The sequence below is a fragment of the Gastrolobium bilobum genome, unplaced genomic scaffold, assembly GCF_033153095.1.
Source record: "Gastrolobium bilobum isolate Gb01-03AN ecotype WA unplaced genomic scaffold, APGP_CSIRO_Gbil_v1 utg15629, whole genome shotgun sequence".
Lineage (NCBI taxonomy): Eukaryota > Viridiplantae > Streptophyta > Magnoliopsida > Fabales > Fabaceae > Gastrolobium > Gastrolobium bilobum.
In genome coordinates this window covers 104,224-125,450 of record NW_026895526.1, presented here as the reverse complement: position 1 = coordinate 125,450, position 21,227 = coordinate 104,224, and the positions used below count along the sequence as shown (strand labels likewise).

The window sequence follows — 21,227 nt, the reverse complement described above, 5'->3', positions numbered from 1 at the left end:
GCTGTAACAGGGAAAGCTCTCAGATGGTTGGATAGACAAGCTCCCAACAGCATCAGAATGTGGGATGAGTTGGCAGCCAAAGTCTTCGCAGAGCACTTCTCCAGGGAGAAATACAACAAGTTGGTGAATGAAATCACCAACTTCACTCAACAACCCGGAGAAATTCTATGTGCATCTTGGACCAAATTCCAAGAACTGATAAGAAAGTGTCCCGCATATGATCTCCCAGACAGAAAGAAGGTCAGAGTCTTCTATAATGGAATGACACCAGACTCCAGAATGGTTGTCAATGGTGCAGTCGGTGGGACCATAGCAAAGAAGACAGCAACTCAAACTTTAAAGCTGATCGACTTCTAGGCGAGGACTGAGAACGCATCAATGGCAGTTCAACCAATTCAACCAAGAAAGGAAATTCTGCAATTGGGAAACAATGATGCAACGCTAGCAGAACAAAAGATCCTATCTCAACAGATAGCCAGTCTGAATGCTAAGTTGGAAAAGATGCAACTTTTTACAGCTCAAGTTAACTCATTTAACTGTGAGTATTGCAAAGGAGAGCATGATACCAATGAGTGCCCAACATTGGTAAGATCAGATGTTGTACAAGTTAACGGAGTCTGGTATGAACTGAAACCACTGCAGAATTTCCAGAGAAATCAGAATAATGCTCCAGGGAACAATTTCCAAAGGAAAGTTCAGGGGACAGGTTTGGATTACAAATCCAACAATTATTTACAACCTCCCCAAATGCCACCAACTCAACCATCTGAATTAGAAAGAGCTCTACTGCAGTTGACAAGGACCACCGATGAGTTCATGCAAGAGACCATAATCAACCAAAGGGAGCACTGCAATGCCATCACTACTAAAAGCGAGGATCTAGAGAAAGATGAAGTTGAAGCTTCTACAAGAAAGGATGAGCACACTCAAGAAGGCAAGGAAGAAGCGAAAAAGCAACCTTCTGTAGTTCAGAAGAAGCAATGGGATTTCTCACGTTTTGATAAACCTCCATATCCCATAGGGAGCAAGCAACATAAGCAAAGGAAGCAAATGTCTAAATGTTTAGATATTTTTAAGAAATTGCAAATTAACATTCCTTTTGCAGAAGCTCTGGAGAAAATGCCTTCGTATGCAAAGTTCCTGAAGGAGATATCGTCTAAGAAGCGAAAGCTCACAGAGGATGAACCTGTTACACTAACAGAGGAGTACAGTGCAATCATACAGAAAAACTTGCCTCCAAAGTTGAAGGATCCAGGGAGCTTCAGTATTCCATGCACCATCGGAATTACGACCATAGATGTGATGCCCCTCACCCTGATGAAGAAGCTGGGAATTGATGAAGTCAAGCCAACGAGGATGAATGTTCAATTGGCCGACCGCTCAACAAAGCAAGCACATGGTATTGTGGAAGATGTGCTCGTCAAGGTAAACAAATTTCTAATTCCTGTTGATTTTGTTATTCTTGACATTGATGAAGATGCCAGTGTGCCTATTATCATCAGGAGGCCATTCCTAGCAACCTCAGGAGCGCTAATCGATGTACCTAAGGGTGAGTTAATAATTCGCGTGGATGGAGAGCAAGCAACATTCAAAGTACTTACAAATGAAGCTCCAGTTCCTGCATCTCAGCCTAAAGATCAATTTAATTACATTTCTGAGAAAAAGGTTGAGGAAGGGAACAAGAGGGAAGTCCTTCAGCAGCATGAAGAAACCAAGCCAAAGGTTAAGATAGAAAAGCTCAAGAGTAAGGAAAAACATGTGAAAACTAAGTTTAAAGTTCTTGAGAACCCTCATCCTCATCCACTTGCATATGATCATGGAAGGATACAATACTGGATCAAGAAGACTGGGTCAGAAATGATAACATGCTTCCAACCACCGTAATCACAAGGGGTACGTCAGGCTCGTGACGTTAAACAAGCGCTAGTTGGTAGGCAACCCAATAGTCATCTTTCTGTTTATTCATTTTATTTTGATTAGATAATTTAAATTTCTGCAAGTTAGATAAATGGTGGAACTAATGACATATGGAAAAATTTTAAATCTAGGAATTGGCGCTATCAGCGCCAACATGGCGCTAGTAGCGCCAGCAAATGAAAAAGAGGCAGTAAGCTCCGCGCTCACAACGTGGAGTTGGCGCTCTCAGCGCCAGAAATTATGAATAACTCGCGCTAACAGCGCAATATCAGCGCTTCCAGCGTCATTATTTCCAAAAATTCCAGAAGCTCCGCGCTGACAGCGCGAACTCCACGCTGACAGCGCCAGTGTTCTCACCATTTACCTTGCCTTTAGTATTTTCTTTTTGTTGTTTTTAGATTATGGTTTGATTATGTCTCCCTTTTATACATTTCACTTTTATGATCATTCTGTTGGATGTTTAACAAGTGTGTGAGTGTTCCACCTGTGCATAAGTAGCTTCACTCGACTAGTTTAGTTTGTTGCTGAGGACAACAACATTCTAAATCTGGAAATTGGGCGCATACCATATGCGATAACTGCTAACTGTGGAATTGCACAACAGAGACGTCTAACAGAAATTTTTCTGTTAAAAGGGAAGACATCTTAACCTTTCAATTTTTTTTTATTTCTGCTGTTTTAATTCAATTCTTAATTAATTTTTAATTCAATTATTTTTAGAAAAAAAAATACAAAAATAGTGAATTCCTGAACAAGCATTCCTAGATTCTACAAAGCTTACTCAGTGATTAAATAGATTGAATTGTAAGAAGCATGATATCTGTGGAGCATTAAATTTCTTAAAGAATCTGAGAGTGATGATTGCTCATTTGTATAACTGTTTTGATGAAAATTCTTAGATAATGCTTGATGTGAAATTTTGAAATTAGATTCTAGCTTGAATTATAACAGTGAGGATTGAGCATAAACAGAAATATTTTTTAAGAGAGGCCTCAATGTAGTAGTTTTCTAGAACTTGATCTGTTTCTCCAGCTTGCATGCATTACTGACATGATAAAGGCACATTTGTTCTTGTTAACTTAGAGCCAAATAGCCTACCTAGAAGAATTTTTCATTGTTAGCCCTTTTGAGCCTTAGACCAATTTATTCAAAAACCTGATGAAAATTACTTAACCATTTCTCCATGACACACCTTGAAAGAGATTGAAATGTTGATCAAAGGAAAAAGTCAAGGTACTTCTCAAAAGAAAAGTTAAGTAAGTTGAAAAAGGAAAAAGAAGAATTGTCTGCAAAATTGCAGCTCGAAAGATAAAAGAAAGAAAACATCTGCAAACAATGAAAAGAAAGAAAAAGGCAGTGAAAAAGGGAATAAGAATCCCGAATTGACAAAAAACGGCAGAAATAAAGATTGAGAAGGAAGTAGTGTTATAAATCTCAGTATTTCAGTCTCAAATTAATCAGCCTCTGTCCAAAAGATTCTTACCCCCAAACCAGGCGAAGTTATAACCTATCAAAGACCTTTTGATCAGTCTATGCATATCAAATGGGTTCCTCAATCATAGGAACTTGAGAATATGTTCAAGCTTATGGAATTACTGCTACACTGATAAAATGAGTGTGAACCCCTCAAACACTAGAGTCATGAGAGTATATATTTATCCAGTGAGGAATATTCAAGTTATGATCTGAATTCTTGATACAACTGAAAAGCAGTGTTTGAAGTTTTTAACAGGGAGTTATACATGCACAGCAGTCTGATTTCTTAAGATATTCATGTTCCATATTTTTCTTCACAGAGTTAATCTTTGCTTCTAACTTTAATCTATTACATTGTTGAGGACAACAACGTTCAAATCTGGGAATTGTTTGATATGCCTCCAGCATATATACGATTTTAAGCAAAAAAGAGAAAGAATCTTGATCAATCCTAGATAAAAAGGGCTGTAATTACTGTTAATTTGATAAATCTCAATCAGAGATCATGCAATTGATTTCCTTCTGATTTTGCAAGAAAACAGGACAAAAAGAAGCCCAATTTGGAAGTACAAAACTGAAGTCCCACTCTATTAGCGCAGAACTCGAGCTAGTAGCGCCAGAAGAACTTTTCATCCAGAAACATCTGCGTTGTTGGCGTGGCATTCACGCTAGTAGCGCCAGCCAATCTTGCCACCCACGCTGACAGCGTGGGAACCACGCTAGTAGCGCCCAGCTCCTGAATCAAAGACAATACTCCCACGCTATTAGCGTGGGATTCATGCCAGTAGCGCGGGAGGTACGGGAAAATCTTTATTCTATCTCATACTGAATCAAGGGAAGATTGGACCAAGATACATAATGAAGATTCGATCAAGATATCTAAGCAAGACACAAAATCTATAAATAGAAGCTTAGACTCCCAGAGAAAAGAATCTTTGGCTGGAGAGAATTCTTGGAGGCTCGCGCTGGAGATTAGGATTCCGACGGAGTTGAAGAACGAAGACCATTGGTCCTTCATCTTCTTCTTCTTCTTTTTCTTTATTGTTTTCATGAATACTTTTTATTACTTTAATTTGTTAGAGTCAGCTATGTCTGGCTAGTTTCTTTTTTTAGTTGAGATCACGGACTCGATGTGAATCCTTTATATTTCCTGTATTGCTATTTTATAAGTTAATTAGTTAGTTTATTTTATTCTACTTGTGTTAATTTTTCCATATCCTGTTTAGAACTGATCACTCTAAATTATAGAGCTTTGAGGGTTAGGACTCACAATAGACATATTGGGGTTTTAGTCTGGACAAGGGTAGAATAACAATTTGTGCATGACCTAGACATAGGCTTACATAGATTGCAGATTTATAATTCATTTGCTTAATGCTTAATTCAAGAGAGATTACTAAGACATTAAAATTCTGATTGGATTAAAGGGTTGAAATCACTAAGATATTAGGGTTCAACTATTTTATAGGGGAATAATGAATTTTCTGAGCAAACCAATTAGTTAATTATAAAATACAATATAGGAATATAAGGGAGGACTGGAGGAGAAGTGCATCCTGGCTACAGTCTTTTTACAAATTTTAATCAAATTTATATTTTCTATCTGTTCTTGATTAATTGTTGCATGTTTTTTAATATTCTTGTTTTTAAAATTCCAACACTCAACTACTTTCGCAAATCAAACCAATTTTCTTTTCCAACTTAAGGGGAATAGTTAAATTAGTACTTGGTGCATTAATCCTCGTGGGAACGATCTTTACTTATCATTTTATTACTTGAAACGAATGGTATACTTGCCGAGTTCGCAACAAAAGCCCAACAAAGTATCAAGTCATATAACAATATACTGAAGGTAAACATAATCAGTATCCAGATATATCAACTAGCAGCATGTATATCAACTCAACTCTGGCCTCCTGCCGCTAGAAGTATCAACCCCTGAGATACCTGAACCTGAAAATGTGCCCCAAATGTGGGGTGAGATCTCTAAAAAGAAATCTCAGTAAGACAAGGGGTCCTCAAGGATCTCTCCACCCCAAGCTCACTTACATGTGTAATATAGGTTCTAAAGCGATAAACAACATAAGTTCCAAAATCTGTGCAATGCAGCATATAATCATGTAATGTGTGTCAGAATCCTACTAGCCAGAGAAAATGCAGGAATTACACACGTCTACAACCCACAGTAGTACAAGACGCTTCTTATACCCACCTACAGGATCACCATATTGTACGATGCTACAAACTCAGGCTTACCGTCTAGGTGGAACACTACATACATATCATAAGGCATTTGCACTTAACAACTCAAAAGCATTTCAATAAATCATCATTTCATAAAGGCACATCATGCATATAAACCATCCCTCCATGAGGTATGGTGGAACCAATAATAGGCAAAATCGGGGACACGTACCTTGTAAGCTAACTATCCAGCTCAAGAGTCCACAACAGTACAAGGTCCAAACACAGCACAATTAAAATCTGTTTAGATCAGAAACATCTTCAATATCCATACTCTTTAAGGTTCATTTCATTAGGACAACATTCCCTTTTACGTTTCATGCAATTAGGCTCCTCACAAAGCCATAAGCCCTTAATCCCATTGATTCTGACTTAGATTAATCATTACGGAGGTTCAACTTAACCAATTATGGGTCCACAAACCCAAAAATACCATTATGTTAGAACAGAACAGTGACACTCTCGTAATTCTCAGAATATCCGGATATTTGTCGGGGTCATATCCGGATATCACCAAGCCCATATCCAGATATTTCGTGATAGAATGCAGATTCTGCATTTCTCGAAGATATCCCTCCAAGGTTGCGTTTTTAAGGTTTCCAGACGTTCAATCATGCACTTTTAAGTGTGTTTCACCTTACCAACCCTTAAGTTATCAAGTTTCACTTGTTACATGCATCAAGGTTCAATCTTTCCAAAGAAAATTCAAGAACAAAGGTGGTGAAGCTTACCCAAGGCTCAAAGCATAAAAGAGGGGTGCTCTTGGAGCTCTCTATGAAGCTCCACAAGTCTGACTACAAAGGTCCACGAATTTGACCATCAAAGTTTGGTTCTTTGCTACCAAAAATGGCTTCTTGCACCCTCACACAACAAGGAAATGGCTCACACTACTCCACCCAAGAACTCAGCCCCTAAACCCCAACTAACAACAACCACAACTCAAAAAATAAAGGCTTTTCTCCCACTCAAGTCTCATCCACACACAACCAAGGTGTTTTGATGAAGAAACAATGAAGAAAGGTGGTCACTTTGGAGGTTTCAATGGAGAAGATAAAGGTGGCAAGGTGGGGAAGGGTGGCAGCAGCCCAAAGACTCAGAAACCCACGTAGGAAGGCTGAAGATCAGCCTAGGGTTATGTGTCCAACACTATTTATAGTCGGTTTAAGTTTAATCACATTGTATTAGCGCTAATAGCTACGCTTAGCATTTTAATTCCAAACTTTGGATTATGAACCTAGCCATTTTTCTAAGATTCTTCATATATTTATTTTATTTTTTGCAGCACTTTACCGGTACGCGCTTTTACGTAGCTGGTATCAGTTCTGACACCAATTCTCATTATTTCGACTCTGAACATATTACACTAATCCTAAATATTATTCTAGTGATATATACATACTTTTCATAATTTTCTGGGATACTTCATCGGTACGCATTTATACCGTGAAGCAGAACCGGTAACTGCACTTTTCGTTAGAAAAGCGACTTTCAACATTGTTAATCACTTACTATAATTATTTAAGCTCTCTCATAATTATTTAAGGTCAATTATGAAATTATTCCCTAATATCATAATTATATTAATTAAATTCCTAATTTAACGGTGCGGGTTCTTACATCCTCGGACGTTATGTAGAGGCTGGGTATCCAAGTTATGATGCATATCATCACAGTTTCTTTCCACATTTCTCCCTACCCTAGCATGCAGGGCAGGGCGTACCATATTCACATTATGGTTGTTGTCTTGGTTGTAATCTTCAACATTATTGTTGATTTGGATGTGGCGGTTTGGGTTTATAGTCACTCCCGTGTTTGGTGGTCCTTGGACCTCGGTATCTCCAACCTGGATTTGTGTATCCAGGGCTACAATTCATGTTCTGATTATTGTCACCACGGTATATCAAATTATGGTTGTTACCTTAGGCATGACATAAGAAGTTATTATCAAATTTTCACCCATGGTATATCTAGGCAATTTGTCAAACCCCCAATAATGAGTACATCCACCACACTACCCCTGATATGAGCATGGTTCAACTATGAAGGCCCCATGTTTAATTCCTTCAAATATTGATAAGATTCTCTGGCAGGCCAAGAAAAAGCAAGAGAAAGGAAGCAAAAGCAAACTAGATAGGCTCAAATACTATTAGGTTTTTGGGCACAATAAGATGACATATTACAGAGCCCAAGTTGCAATCAAAGAAGAAATGTGACAAGGTCATTTCTGCACTAACACAATATATCAGGTTCATGCTAATATGTGTATGTTTTAAAATCAACGTCACCTTTTTATATATAGGTTAAAAAGGTGGAACTGTATATGATTAAATTGTGAAAACTTCAAAAAGAGAGGGTAACCATACCTCCAAACGGGCCAAAAAAGAAAATGGGCCAAAAAGAGGGTAACCGTATCTTCAATCTTATGTAAACAACATTCTAATGATATATCATATATGAGTAGCGACACAATATACATATGTTTAACTAGAGAATATGCATAGGCTAGCAGCAATTCAAGAAGCCCAATTTACTAGTGAAGATGCAGCAAATCAATTCATGAATGTATCTTTATTTCTCTTTTTAAATATGTATTCTATATTGAAATTTTAATTTTATGATGTAACATTTCAATTTAGATTTTGATAAAATTGGAATTAAAAAAATAACGTGAAAAGGATTGATGTTAAAAATAAATTTGTTTTTAGAATGATATTTCAAAAAATTAATTTTGTATAATTGATAAAGTAGAATTACAAATATAATATGTGAGTCTCACTCTTGGAATTAATTTTTTTCACCACAAAACTATAACCAAAAAAATTATTTAACTCAAAATCAATTCTAACCCTTAACAGTCGATTTTTCTTCCAGTATTTGGTGCAACCAAACATATTCGCAATCAATCTTCACCCTCAAACATAATTCTATTCAACGCAGCCACAAACCAAACAGGCTCCTTAATTTATCGTTGTGCCTTCCTAAAGATCATGATTCAAATTCAAACTAATCTTCTTACCAAATGTGTAATTGCTTAAATATAAAATGTTTTTTATTTCTACATTAAAATTGCTTCTAAAGATATACTTTATAAAAGAAAAAATAAAAATGCTTATTTTATGAAACACAATCAAAGAAAAGGGAAATAAAAACAACAAAATAGCAACAAAAAAAATCCAATTCCCGTTAACAAGGACTACTCAAAATTAGTTACAGACCCATAAATTAACCCACAATCAAAGAAAAATGCCTTTGCTGTATTTATTGTTCTTGAATGAAAGGATGTTTATTGCATTGTGGATTTACATATAACAAGGACTACTCAAAATTAGTTGCAGACCCATAAACCCATGTGGAATTTCCAAACCCACAGATGAATGAAAAGAAAAAAAAGAAAACCCATTACAGCATTGATTCTGAAGGAACAAGAACACAAAAAAACAGCGAAATTAATTCAAAAAAATCCAATTCCCGTTAACCCATTCATGATGAACCCTGATATGAGAAGAAGGGTACGCTATCTCTTCGTTTGTGGTAGAAAAGTACACGTAGTAGTGAGAACCAGATCTAGCAGTGATCGAACCAACCCACCAACCATCGTTGTCGAAAGCATCGACTTTCTGATAGAGCGCAAACTGAGAAGCGTGGACACGAGGTGGCAATGGATGAAGCTCCTTGGGATAAAGGGTTTCGGTGAGAGGCTGAGACTCGTTGTCCTCGAGAAAATTCTTGTAGCGAACAACGTAGAGGCCATTGTCAAGGTGGGAAACAATGGTGGCTTCGTAATAGGAACCGAGAAACCCTTCTTCTTTGCTGCAAACCTCAACCTTGTCTCCTCTGCAGAAATTGACCCTCTTCAACGGTGGACGCATAGTTGCACAAGATTTTCCTTCAAGTTTCTTTCTAATTCTTGCAAATTGAAATGTTGTGGACACTTGTGAATTGTGATTGTGGACAATATGTATAACGTCTTATATAGATGTCTTTTTTTTTTTTAATGGTAACGAAAACAAAACAGGTTTCTTCAATTGTATGGGTTTTTTATTTTATTTTATGGAAAAAGTGTTTGTTATTTTAAGTGACAGAAAGTTATGTCATTTTAAGAGAGATTCAGACACAAAAAATTGGAATTTTAAATTAAAAAAAATCATCCACTTTCTCTTTCCTATGATTTCCGTTTTTCTGTGTCAAATCTCTCTCCTAAAATGACATAACTTATATGGGTCAGGATCATTTTACACCGGTGTAAGTTACACTTTCAATTTTGACCATGGATCCCACTTATATCTAAGGGCTCTAATTTTTTAGTAATGTGAGCCATTGTATACAAGTGGATCAATGCTCAAGATTGAGTGTAAGACTTCTAACTCTTACACTGGTGTAAGACTATCCTGCCCCAACTTATACTATTTTAAATGACAAACACCAAACCCTAAGTTAAAAAAGCGGGATTATAAACGAATGCTTCTATAAATCAACCAGTCGTTCAACCAACTGCAAATAACAAAAGGAAGGGGAAATGATTTAAGTGTGAAAACCTCACACGGAGAGACCTTGATTTTTTTTCTTATTTTTCTTATGCTTTTATATACATTGATTTTTCCTTTGGTACTACTATTCATGAATGTATCTTTGTTAATATATATTCTAGAATGAGTTTTAAATTTTATGATCTAAAGCTTTGATTTGGATTTTGATAAAATTGATATTAAAAATATTAACGTGGAAAGAGTTGACGTTAAAAAATAATTTTTGTTTGAGAATGATATTTCAAAAAATCATTTTAAAAAATTAATTTTGTTTAGTTGATACAATATAATTTTTCAGTCCCATACCTTGAAATAATATTATAGAGGTTTACATAGAAAAGATGAAAATATTAAATATGGGGATCCCAATCATATACTTATTATTGCTGTATATAAATTCTAACCCCTCATGTTTTTCTAGTACCCGTATTTTTTGCATCCAAACATGTTTGAAATTGTGGTAATACATTTTAGGGTTTTATTAATGTTATGTTACATAACTTAAGTTTTGTTTTCAACACACATAACAAAAGGGAGAGAAGAAGTGGAATGATGAAAGAGAAAAAAAAATATCTGAATCCCACATCTTTAACATGTGTGTAGAAAAGTAAAATTATGTTATGTTACATGATAAACATAAAATCCTATATTTTAACCTTTTTAAGCATAATTCTATTTATGGCAGCCACAACAAACAGAGGCGCCTTTATGATTAGGTCGAGACAACTTTCCGTGCGCCTTTATGATTGGGTCGAGAGAAATTTGTATACAGCTGTTGTACATACAAGTTTCATTTAAAAATTTGGAATTTTTTTCATGTCCTGATTACATGATCATGTCATGTGTAACAATCATAATCATATATTATTGAATGAATGGTGATAAAGAATGAAAAAGAAAAAATATAAAGATAACAGTTACACAATCATCATTGTTGATTTAATTATTAATGATTAAGATCCTCTCACATGTCATGATCATGTTAAATTATGCATAAGAGGATCCATTTCCTAAAAATTTACATATGGATTTTTTTTTCTTCGTATTTCATACGGAGAAGGTTATACTTACAACTTATTTTCGTTAACAATCTTTTACAATCATATTTTTACTATTGATTTCCGCTAATCAACAATTAAGATTTTCAGAAATCAAATTTATTAATTAATTATTAATTCGCAATAAATGATAATCGCTGATTGACAAAAATCAACGATTAAAATATAATTGTAAAAAGTTATAAACAAAAATAAATTATAAATATAATATTTCCCATTTCATACATCTGTTACCTTAGGCATGACATAAGAAGTTATTACCAAATTTCCACCCATGGTATATCAAGGCAATTTGTCAGACCCCCCAATAATGAGTACATCCACCACCCTACCCCTGATATGATATTGTTGCGAACTCGGCAAGTGTACCGATTGTTTTTCTTCCAAACGGGCCAAAAGAGGGTAACCATTCCTTCAATCTTATGTAAACAACATTCTAATGATATATCATATATGAATAGCGACACAATATACATATGATCAACCAGAGAATTGCATAGGCTAGCAGCAATTCAAGCAGCCCAATTTACTAGTGAAGATGCAGCAAACCAATTCATGAATGTAACTTTTTTTTCTCTTTTTTAATATATATTCTATATTGAGATTTTAATTTTATAATCTAAAATTTCAATTTAGATTTTGATAAAATTGGAATTAAAAAAATAACGTGAAAAAAGGATTGATGTTAAAAATAAATTTTTGTTTTTAGAATGATATTTAATAAAATTAATTTTGTATAAGTAGTAAACAAGAATATCAATGCTCAAGATTGGGTGTAAGACTTCTAACTTTTACACCGGTGTAAGAATATCCTGCCCCAACTTATATTATTTTAAATGACAAACACCAAACCCTAAGGTAAAAAAGCGGGATTATAAACGAAGGCTTCTATAAATCAACCAGTTGTTCAACCAACTGCAAATAACAAAAGGAAGGGGAAATGATTTAAGGGTGAAAACCTCAAAAGGAGAGACCTTGATTTTTTTTCTTATTTTTCTTATGCTTCTATATACATTGATTTTTTCTTTGGTACTACTATTCACGAATGTATCTTTGTTAATATATATATTCTAGAATGAGTTTTAAATTTTATGATCTAAAGCTTTGTTATGGATTTTGATAAAGTTGATATTAAAAATATTAACGTTGAAAGAGTTGACGTTAAAAAATAATTTTTGTTTGAGAATGATATTTCAAAAAATCATTTTAAAAAATTAATTTTGTTTAGTTGATACAATTTAATTTTTCAGTCCCATACCTTTAAATAATATTGTAGAGGTTTACATAGAAAAGATAAAAATATTAAATATGGGGATCCCAATCATGTACTTATTATTACTGTATATAAATTCTAACCCCTCATGTTTTTCTAGTACCCGTATCCAAACATGTTTGAAATTGTTGTAATACATTTTAGGGTTTTATTAATGTTATATTACATAACTTAAGTTTTGTTTTCAACACACATAACAAAAGGAAGAGAAGAAGTGGAATGATGAAAGAGAAAAAAAAAACATGTGAACCCCATATCTTTAACGTGTATGTAGAAAAATAAAATTGTGTTATGTTACATGATAAACATAAAATCCTATATTTTAACCTTTTTAAGCATAATTCTATTTATGGCAGCCAGAACAAACAGAGGCGCCTTTATGATTGGGTCGAGACAACTTTCCGTGCGCCTTTATGATTGGGTCGAGAGAACTTTGTGTACAGCAGTTGTACATACAATTTTCATTTAAAAATTTGGAATTTTCTTCATGTCCTAATTACATGATCATGTCATGTGTAATAATCATAATCATATATTATTGAATTAATGGTGATAAAGAATGATAAGGAAAAAATATAAAGATATAAAGTTACACAATTATCATTGTTGATTTAATTATTAATGGTTAAGATCCTCTCACATGACATGATCATGTTAAATTTCAATTTAGATTTTGATAAAATTGGAATTAAAAAAATAACGTGAAAAAAGGATTGATGTTAAAAATAAATTTATGTTTTTAGAATGATATTTTAAAAAATTAATTTTGTATAACTGATAAAGTAGAATTACAAATATAATATGTGAGTCTCACTCTTGGAAAAAAACAAAACTATATTTATTTCACTCAAAATCAATTCTAACCCTTAACAGTCGGTTTTTCTTCCAGTATTTTGTGCAACCAAACATGTTCGAAATTGTTGCAATCAATCTTCGCCCTCAAACAGAATTCTATTCAACGCAGCGACAAACCAAACAGGCTCCTTTATCATTGTGCTTTCCTAAAGATCATGATTCAAACTAATCTTCTTACCAAATGTGTAATTGCTTAAATATAAAATGTTTTTTATTTTTACAACCCTGAAAATTGCTTCTAAAGATATCCTTTATAAAAGAAAAAAGAAAAATGCCTTTGCTTTATTTATTTTATGAAACACAATCAAAGAAAAGGGAAATAAAAACAACAAAATAGCAACAACAACAAAAATCCAATTCCCGTTAACAAGGACTACTCAAAATTAATTACAGACCCATAAATCAACCCACAATCAAAGAAAAATGCCTTTGCTGTATTTATTGTTCTTGAATGAAAGGATATTTATTGCATTGTGGATTTACATATAACAAGGACTACTCAAAATTAGTTACAGACCCATAAACCTATGTGTAATTTCCAAACCCACAGATGAATGAAAAGAAAGAAAGAAAAACCCATTACAGCATTGATCCTTAAGGAACAAGAACACACAAAAACAGCGAAATTAATTCAAAAAAACCCAATTCCCGTTAACCCATTCATGATGAACCCTGATATGAGAAGAAGGGTACGCTATCTCTTCGTTTGTGGTAGAAAAGTACACGTAGTAGTGAGAACCAGATCTGCCAGTGATCGAACCAACCCACCAACCATCGTTGTCGAAAGCATCGACTTTCTGATAGAGCGCAAACTGAGAAGCGTGGACACGAGGTGGCAATGGACGAAGCTCCTTGGGATAAAGGGTTTCGGTGAGAGGCTGAGACTCGTTGTCCTCGAGAAGGTTCTTGTAGCGAACAACGTAGAGGCCATTGTCAAGGTGGGAAACAATGGTGGCTTCGTAATAGGAACCGCGAAACCCTTCTTCTTTGCTGCAAACCTCAACCTTGTCTCCTCTGCAGAAATTGACCCTCTTCATTGGTGGACAAATAGTTGCACAAGATTCTCCTTCAAGTTTCTTTCTAATTCTTGCAAAGTGAAATGTTGTGGACACTATTGAATTGTGATTGTGGACAATATGTATGACGTCTTATATAGATGTCTTTTTTTTTTTAATGGTACTTAACTTTTCCCCTACTCAAACGAAAACAAAACAGGTTTCTTCAATTGTGTGGGTTTTTTATTTTATTTTATGGAAAAAGTGTTTGTCATTTTAAATGACAGAAAGTTATGTCATTTCAAGAGAGATACAGACACAGAAAATTTGAATTTTAAATTAAAAAAAATCATTCACTTTGTCTCTCCCATGATTTCCGTTTTTCTGTGTCTGTCTCTCTCTTAAAATGACATAACTTATATTATTTTAAATGACAAACACCAAACCCTAAGGTAAAAAAGCGGGATTATAAACGAAGGCTTCTATAAATCAACCAGTTGTTCAACCAACTGCAAATAACAAAAGGAAGGGGAAATGATTTAAGGGTGAAAACCTCAAAAGGAGAGACCTTGATTTTTTTTCTTATTTTTCTATATACATTGATTTTTTCTTTGGTACTACTATTCACGAATGTATCTTTGTTAATATATATATTCTAGAATGAGTTTTAAATTTTATGATCTAAAGCTTTGATTTGGATTTTGATAAAATTGATATTAAAAATATTAACGTTGAAAGAGTTGACGTTAAAAAATAATTTTTGTTTGAGAATGATATTTCAAAAAATCATTTTAAAAAATTAATTTTGTTTAGTTGATACAATATAATTTTTCAGTCCCATACCTTGAAATAATATTGTAGAGGTTTACATAGAAAAGATAAAAATATTAAATATGGGGATCCCAATCATATACTTATTATTGCTGTATATAAATTCTAACCCCTCATGTTTTTCTAGTACCCGTATTTTTTGCATCCAAACATGTTAGAAATTGTTGTAATACATTTTAGGGTTTTATTAATGTTATATTACATAACTTAAGTTTTGTTTTCAACACACATAACAAAAGGAAGAGAAGAAGTGGAATGATGAAAGAGAAAAAAAAAAAACATGTGAACCCCACATCTTTAACGTGTATGTAGAAAAATAAAATTGTGTTATGTTACATGATAAACATAAAATCCTATATTTTAACCTTTTTAAGCATAATTCTATTTATGGCAGCCAGAACAAACAGAGGCGCCTTTATGATTGGGTCGAGACAACTTTCCGTGCGCCTTTATGATTGGGTCGAGAGAACTTTGTGTACAGCAGTTGTACATACAATTTTCATTTAAAAATTTGGAATTTTCTTCATGTCCTAATTACATGATCATGTCATGTGTAATAATCATAATCATATATTATTGAATTAATGGTGATAAAGAATGAGAAATAAAAAATATAAAGATATAAAGTTACACAATTATCATTGTTGATTTAATTATTAATGGTTAAGATCCTCTCACATGACATGATCATGTTAAATTTCAATTTAGATTTTGATAAAATTGGAATTAAAAAAATAACGTGAAAAAAGGATTGATGTTAAAAATAAATTTATGTTTTTAGAATGATATTTTAAAAAATTAATTTTGTATAACTGATAAAGTAGAATTACAAATATAATATGTGAGTCTCACTCTTGGAAAAAAATTATTATTTCACTCAAAATCAATTCTAACCCTTAACAGTCGGTTTTTCTTCCAGTATTTTGTGCAACCAAACATGTTCGAAATTGTTGCAATCAATCTTCGCCCTCAAACAGAATTCTATTCAACGCAGCATGAACCCTGATATGAGAAGAAGGGTACGCTATCTCTTCGTTTGTGGTAGAAAAGTACACGTAGTAGTGAGAACCAGATCTGCCAGTGATCGAACCAACCCACCAACCATCGTTGTCGAAAGCATCGACTTTTTGATAGAGCGCAAACTGAGAAGCGTGGACACGAGGTGGCAATGGACGAAGCTCCTTGGGATAAAGGGTTTCGGTGAGAGGCTGAGACTCGTTGTCCTCGAGAAGGTTCTTGTAGCGAACAACGTAGAGGCCATTGTCAAGGTGGGAAACAATGGTGGCTTCGTAATAGGAACCGAGAAACCCTTCTTCTTTGCTGCAAACCTCCACCTTGTCTCCTCTGCAGAAATTGACCCTCTTCAACGGTGGATGCATAGTTGCACAAGATTCTCCTTCAAGTTTCTTTCTAATTCTTGCAAAGTGAAATGTTGTGGACACTTGTGAATTGTGATTGTGGACAATATGTATGACGACTTATATAGATGTCTTTTTTTTTATGGTACTTAACTTTTCCCCTACTGAAACGAAAACAAAACAGGTTTCTTCAATTGTGTGGGTTTTTTATTTTATTTTATGGAAAAAGTGTTTGTCATTTTAAATGACAGAAAGTTATGTCATTTCAAGAGAGATACAGACACAGAAAATTTGAATTTTAAATTAAAAAAAATCATTCACTTTGTCTCTCCCATGATTTCCGTTTTTCTGTGTCTATCTCTCTCTTAAAATGACATAACTTATATTATTTTAAATGACAAACACCAAACCCTAAGGTAAAAAAGCGGGATTATAAACGAAGGCTTCTATAAATCAACCAGTTGTTCAACCAACTGCGAATAACAAAAGGAAGGGGAAATGATTTAAGGGTGAAAACCTCAAAAGGAGAGACCTTGATTTTTTTTCTTATTCTTCTATATACATTGATTTTTTCTTTGGTACTACTATTCATGAATGTATCTTTGTTAATATATATTCTAGAATGAGTTTTAAATTTTTTGATCTAAAGCTTTGATTTTGATTTTGATAAAATTGATATTACAAATATTAACGTTGAAAGAGTTGACGTTAAAAAATATTTTTTGTTTGAGAATGATATTTCAAAAAATCATTTCAAAAAATTAATTTTGTTTAGTTGATACAATATAACTTTTCAGTCCCATACCTTGAAATAATATTGTAGAGGTTTACATAGAAAAGATAAAAATATTAAATATGGGGATCCCAATCATATACTTATTATTGCTGTATATAAATTCTAACCCCTCATGTTTTTCTAGTACCCGTATTTTTTGCATCCAAACATGTTTGAAATTGTTGTAATACATTTTAGGGTTTTATTAATGTTATATTACATAACTTAAGTTTTGTTTTCAACACACATAACAAAAGGAAGAGAAGAAGTGGAATGATGAAAGAGAAAAAAAAAAACATGTGAACCCCACATCTTTAACGTGTATGTAGAAAAATAAAATTGTGTTATGTTACATGATAAACATAAAATCCTATATTTTAACCTTTTTAAGCATAATTCTATTTATGGCAGCCAGAACAAACAGAGGCGCCTTTATGAATGGGTCGAGACAACTTTCCGTGCGCCTTTATGATTGGGTCGAGAGAACTTTGTGTACAGCAGTTGTACATACAATTTTCATTTAAAAATTTGGAATTTTCTTCATGTCCTAATTACATGATCATGTCATGTGTAATAATCATAATCATATATTATTGAATGAATGGTGATAAAGAATGAGAAGGAAAAAATATAAAGATATAAAGTTACACAATTATCATTGTTGATTTAATTATTAATGGTTAAGATCCTCTCACATGACATGATCATGTTAAATTTCAATTTAGATTTTGATAAAATTGGAATTAAAAAAATAACGTGAAAAAAGGATTGATGTTAAAAATAAATTTATGTTTTTAGAATGATATTTTAAAAAATTAATTTTGTATAACTGATAAAGTAGAATTACAAATATAATATGTGAGTCTCACTCTTGGAATTAATTTTTTTCACCAACAAAACTATAACCAAAAAAATTATTTCACTCAAAATCAATTCTAACCCTTAACAGTCGGTTTTTCTTCCAGTATTTTGTGCAACCAAACATGTTCGAAATTGTTGCAATCAATCTTCGCCCTCAAACAGAATTCTATTCAACGCAGCGACAAACCAAACAGGCTCCTTTATCATTGTGCTTTCCTAAAGATCATGCTTCAAACTAATCTTCTTACCAAATGTGTAATTGCATAAATATAAAATGTTTTTTTATTTTTACAACCCTGAAAATTGCTTCTAAAGATATCCTTTATAAAAGAAAAAAGAAATATGCCTTTGCTTTATTTATTTTATGAAACACAATCAAAGAAAAGGGAAATAAAAACAACAAAATAGCAACAACAAAAAAATCGAATTCCCGTTAACAAGGACTACTCAAAATTAATTACAGACCCATAAATCAACCCACAATCAAAGAAACATGCCTTTGCCGTATTTATTGTTCTTGAATGAAAGGATATTTATTGCATTGTGGATTTACATATAACAAGGACTACTCAAAATTAGTTACAGACCCATAAACCTATGTGGAATTTCCAAACCCACAGATGAATGAGAAGAAAGAAGAAAAAACCCATTACAGCATTGATCCTGAAGGAACAAGAACACACAAAAAAAGCGAAATTAATTCAAAAAAATCCAATTCCCGTTATCCCATTCATGATGAACCCTGATATGAGAAGAAGGGTACGCTATCTCTTCGTTTGTGGTAGAAAAGTACACGTAGTAGTGAGAACCAGATCTGCCAGTGATCGAACCAACCCACCAACCATAGTTGTCGAAAGCATCGACTTTCTGATAGGGCGCAAACTGAGAAGCGTGGACACGAGGTGGCAATGGACGAAGCTCCTTGGGATAAAGGGTTTCGGTGAGAGGCTGAGACTCGTTGTCCTCGAGAAGGTTCTTGTAGCGAACAACGTAGAGGCCATTGTCAAGGTGGGAAACAATGGTGGCTTCGTAATAGGAACCGAGAAACCCTTCTTCTTTGCTGCAAACCTCAACCTTGTCTCCTCTGCAGAAATTGACCCTCTTCAACGGTGGACGCATAGTTGCACGAGATTCTCCTTCAAGTTTCTTTCTAATTCTTGCAAAGTGAAATGTTGTGGACACTTGTGAATTGTGATTGTGGACAATATGTATGACGTCTTATATAGATGTCTTTTTTTTTTAATGGTACTTAACTTTTCCCCTACTCAAACGAAAACAAAACAGGTTTCTTCAATTGTGTGGGTTTTTTATTTTATTTTATGGAAAAAGTGTTTGTCATTTTAAATGACAGAAAGTTATGTCATTTTAAGAGAGATACAGACACAAAAAATTTGAATTTTAAATTAAAAAAAAATCATTCACTTTGTATATAAAGAAGAAGGCGCTGTAACACCCCGTATATATCCGGCAATGTTATCATAATATCGTATTAAGCTGCGCTTAATTAAAAATGCGGGATTACTTTTTCTTTTCAATTATAATGCCATTAACATTACCAGCTTGCTTAATAATCAATTAATAAAACACCGCATGTGTGTAATTGCAATAAAACAGTTAACTGAAATACCTCATAACATAGATAATATAATTGTGGCTCTAGTCACGGAACTACAACAATGTAGACCGGACCATCTAACAGTTTATACAACTCCAAACTACAAGTACTAACAGAAAGTGTCATGGACTATCCACATGCTCACTCAAATAAGGCAACATGCCCAACATCAGTCTCAACAGCACATATCATAAATAGCGGAAAACATAAACAGCATCCAAATCCAGACATGCTAACATATAAGCAGAAACAACATAATCAGCTAAGCTCCGCCCTCCCGCCGCCTGAGGCATCAGTACCCATACTACCTGATCCTGTAATAAGCATTCCCCAAACGTGGGGTAAGATCTCTAATATAGAAATCTCAGTAAGTCAGTGAGTCCTCAAGGATCTTCCACCCCAAGCTCACTTACATGTGCAATACAAGCTCAAAAGCAGTTTATCATTTATCATTTCTAAAACAATGCAATGCAGCAGATAATCATGCCATGTGTGTCAATACTAATCTACTGGAAATATGGTGTACGAAAATGCTACACCAAGACTTGACCTTTCTACCCAAAGGTTGCTTCTTTAAGCAACAAAATGCCCAACTCAAGCTTCCACCAACAAGCCAACCAAGTCAGCCCCAAAACTCTCACCAACAGCAGTTGGAGTACCACTGAAGAACACCCTCACCCACCCACAATGATGTCTCTCACTCACACCAAGTGTTTAGGATGATGAAACAACCAAGAAAATGGGTTCAAGGTTGAGTTTTGGTCAAGAACAAGAGAAGAAAGCAATGGAACAGTGCTCCCTCCCAAGCTTATCAGCTCACTCACGCAGGAATGAAAGAGTCTAGGGTTTTGTGCCCAAAATGGGAGTATTTATAGCCAAAACTCACTTAAGCACGCAGTATTAACTTTAATTGCTACGCTTAGCATTTTAATCCCAAACTTTGGATTATGAAACTACATAATTTTCTAAGATTTATCATATTTTTCTTATATTTTTCTGAGCAAATTTTCGGTACGCGCTTTTCCAAGTCAGTACCGGTTCCTAGCACCAGTTCTCATTATTTGGACTTGAAACTCGTTTTACAAGTCCTACATATTATTCTAGTAATTATCATGCACTTACATTAATTTTCCGGGATACTTTTTCGGCACGCATTTATACCGACTAGCAGAACCGGTATCTGCACTTTTCTTCCGAAAAGCGACTTTCATCATTATTACTCACTTACTATAATTATTAAAGCCTCATAATAATTATTAGAGTCAATTAAGGAATCATTTCCTAATTTCGCATAATTAATTAGTTAAATACCTTAATTAACGGTGCGGGTTCTTACATTCACCCCCACCTTTTTAGGATTTTGACCTCAAAATCAGAAACATACCTGGTCGAAACTCGGGGTATTGCCGGAGAAGCTCGTCCTCACGCTCCCAAGTGCACTCC

The 21,227-nt window shown here is 34.1% G+C and overlaps 4 protein-coding genes across 4 annotated transcripts; all 4 read right to left on the bottom strand.

Moving 5' to 3' along the window:
• Window positions 1-9,083: 9,083 nt before the first annotated feature.
• On the bottom strand, window positions 9,084-9,506 carry LOC133315346 (protein AGENET DOMAIN (AGD)-CONTAINING P1-like). Its single transcript, XM_061516957.1, has one exon. It carries the CDS (start codon window positions 9,504-9,506, stop codon window positions 9,084-9,086), a length of 423 nt encoding a protein of 140 aa, XP_061372941.1.
• A 4,469-nt stretch (window positions 9,507-13,975) lies between these two features.
• On the bottom strand, window positions 13,976-14,386 carry LOC133315337 (protein AGENET DOMAIN (AGD)-CONTAINING P1-like). The gene has a single exon (XM_061516946.1). The coding sequence runs from the start codon at window positions 14,384-14,386 to the stop codon at window positions 13,976-13,978; it is 411 nt and encodes a 136-aa protein (XP_061372930.1).
• Window positions 14,387-16,131: 1,745 nt separating this feature from the next.
• On the bottom strand, window positions 16,132-16,554 carry LOC133315330 (protein AGENET DOMAIN (AGD)-CONTAINING P1-like). Its single transcript, XM_061516933.1, has one exon. It carries the CDS (start codon window positions 16,552-16,554, stop codon window positions 16,132-16,134), a length of 423 nt encoding a protein of 140 aa, XP_061372917.1.
• Window positions 16,555-18,865: 2,311 nt separating this feature from the next.
• Window positions 18,866-19,288, bottom strand: LOC133315327 (protein AGENET DOMAIN (AGD)-CONTAINING P1-like). Its single transcript, XM_061516926.1, has one exon. The coding sequence runs from the start codon at window positions 19,286-19,288 to the stop codon at window positions 18,866-18,868; it is 423 nt and encodes a 140-aa protein (XP_061372910.1).
• Between the last annotated feature and the right edge of the window lie 1,939 nt (window positions 19,289-21,227).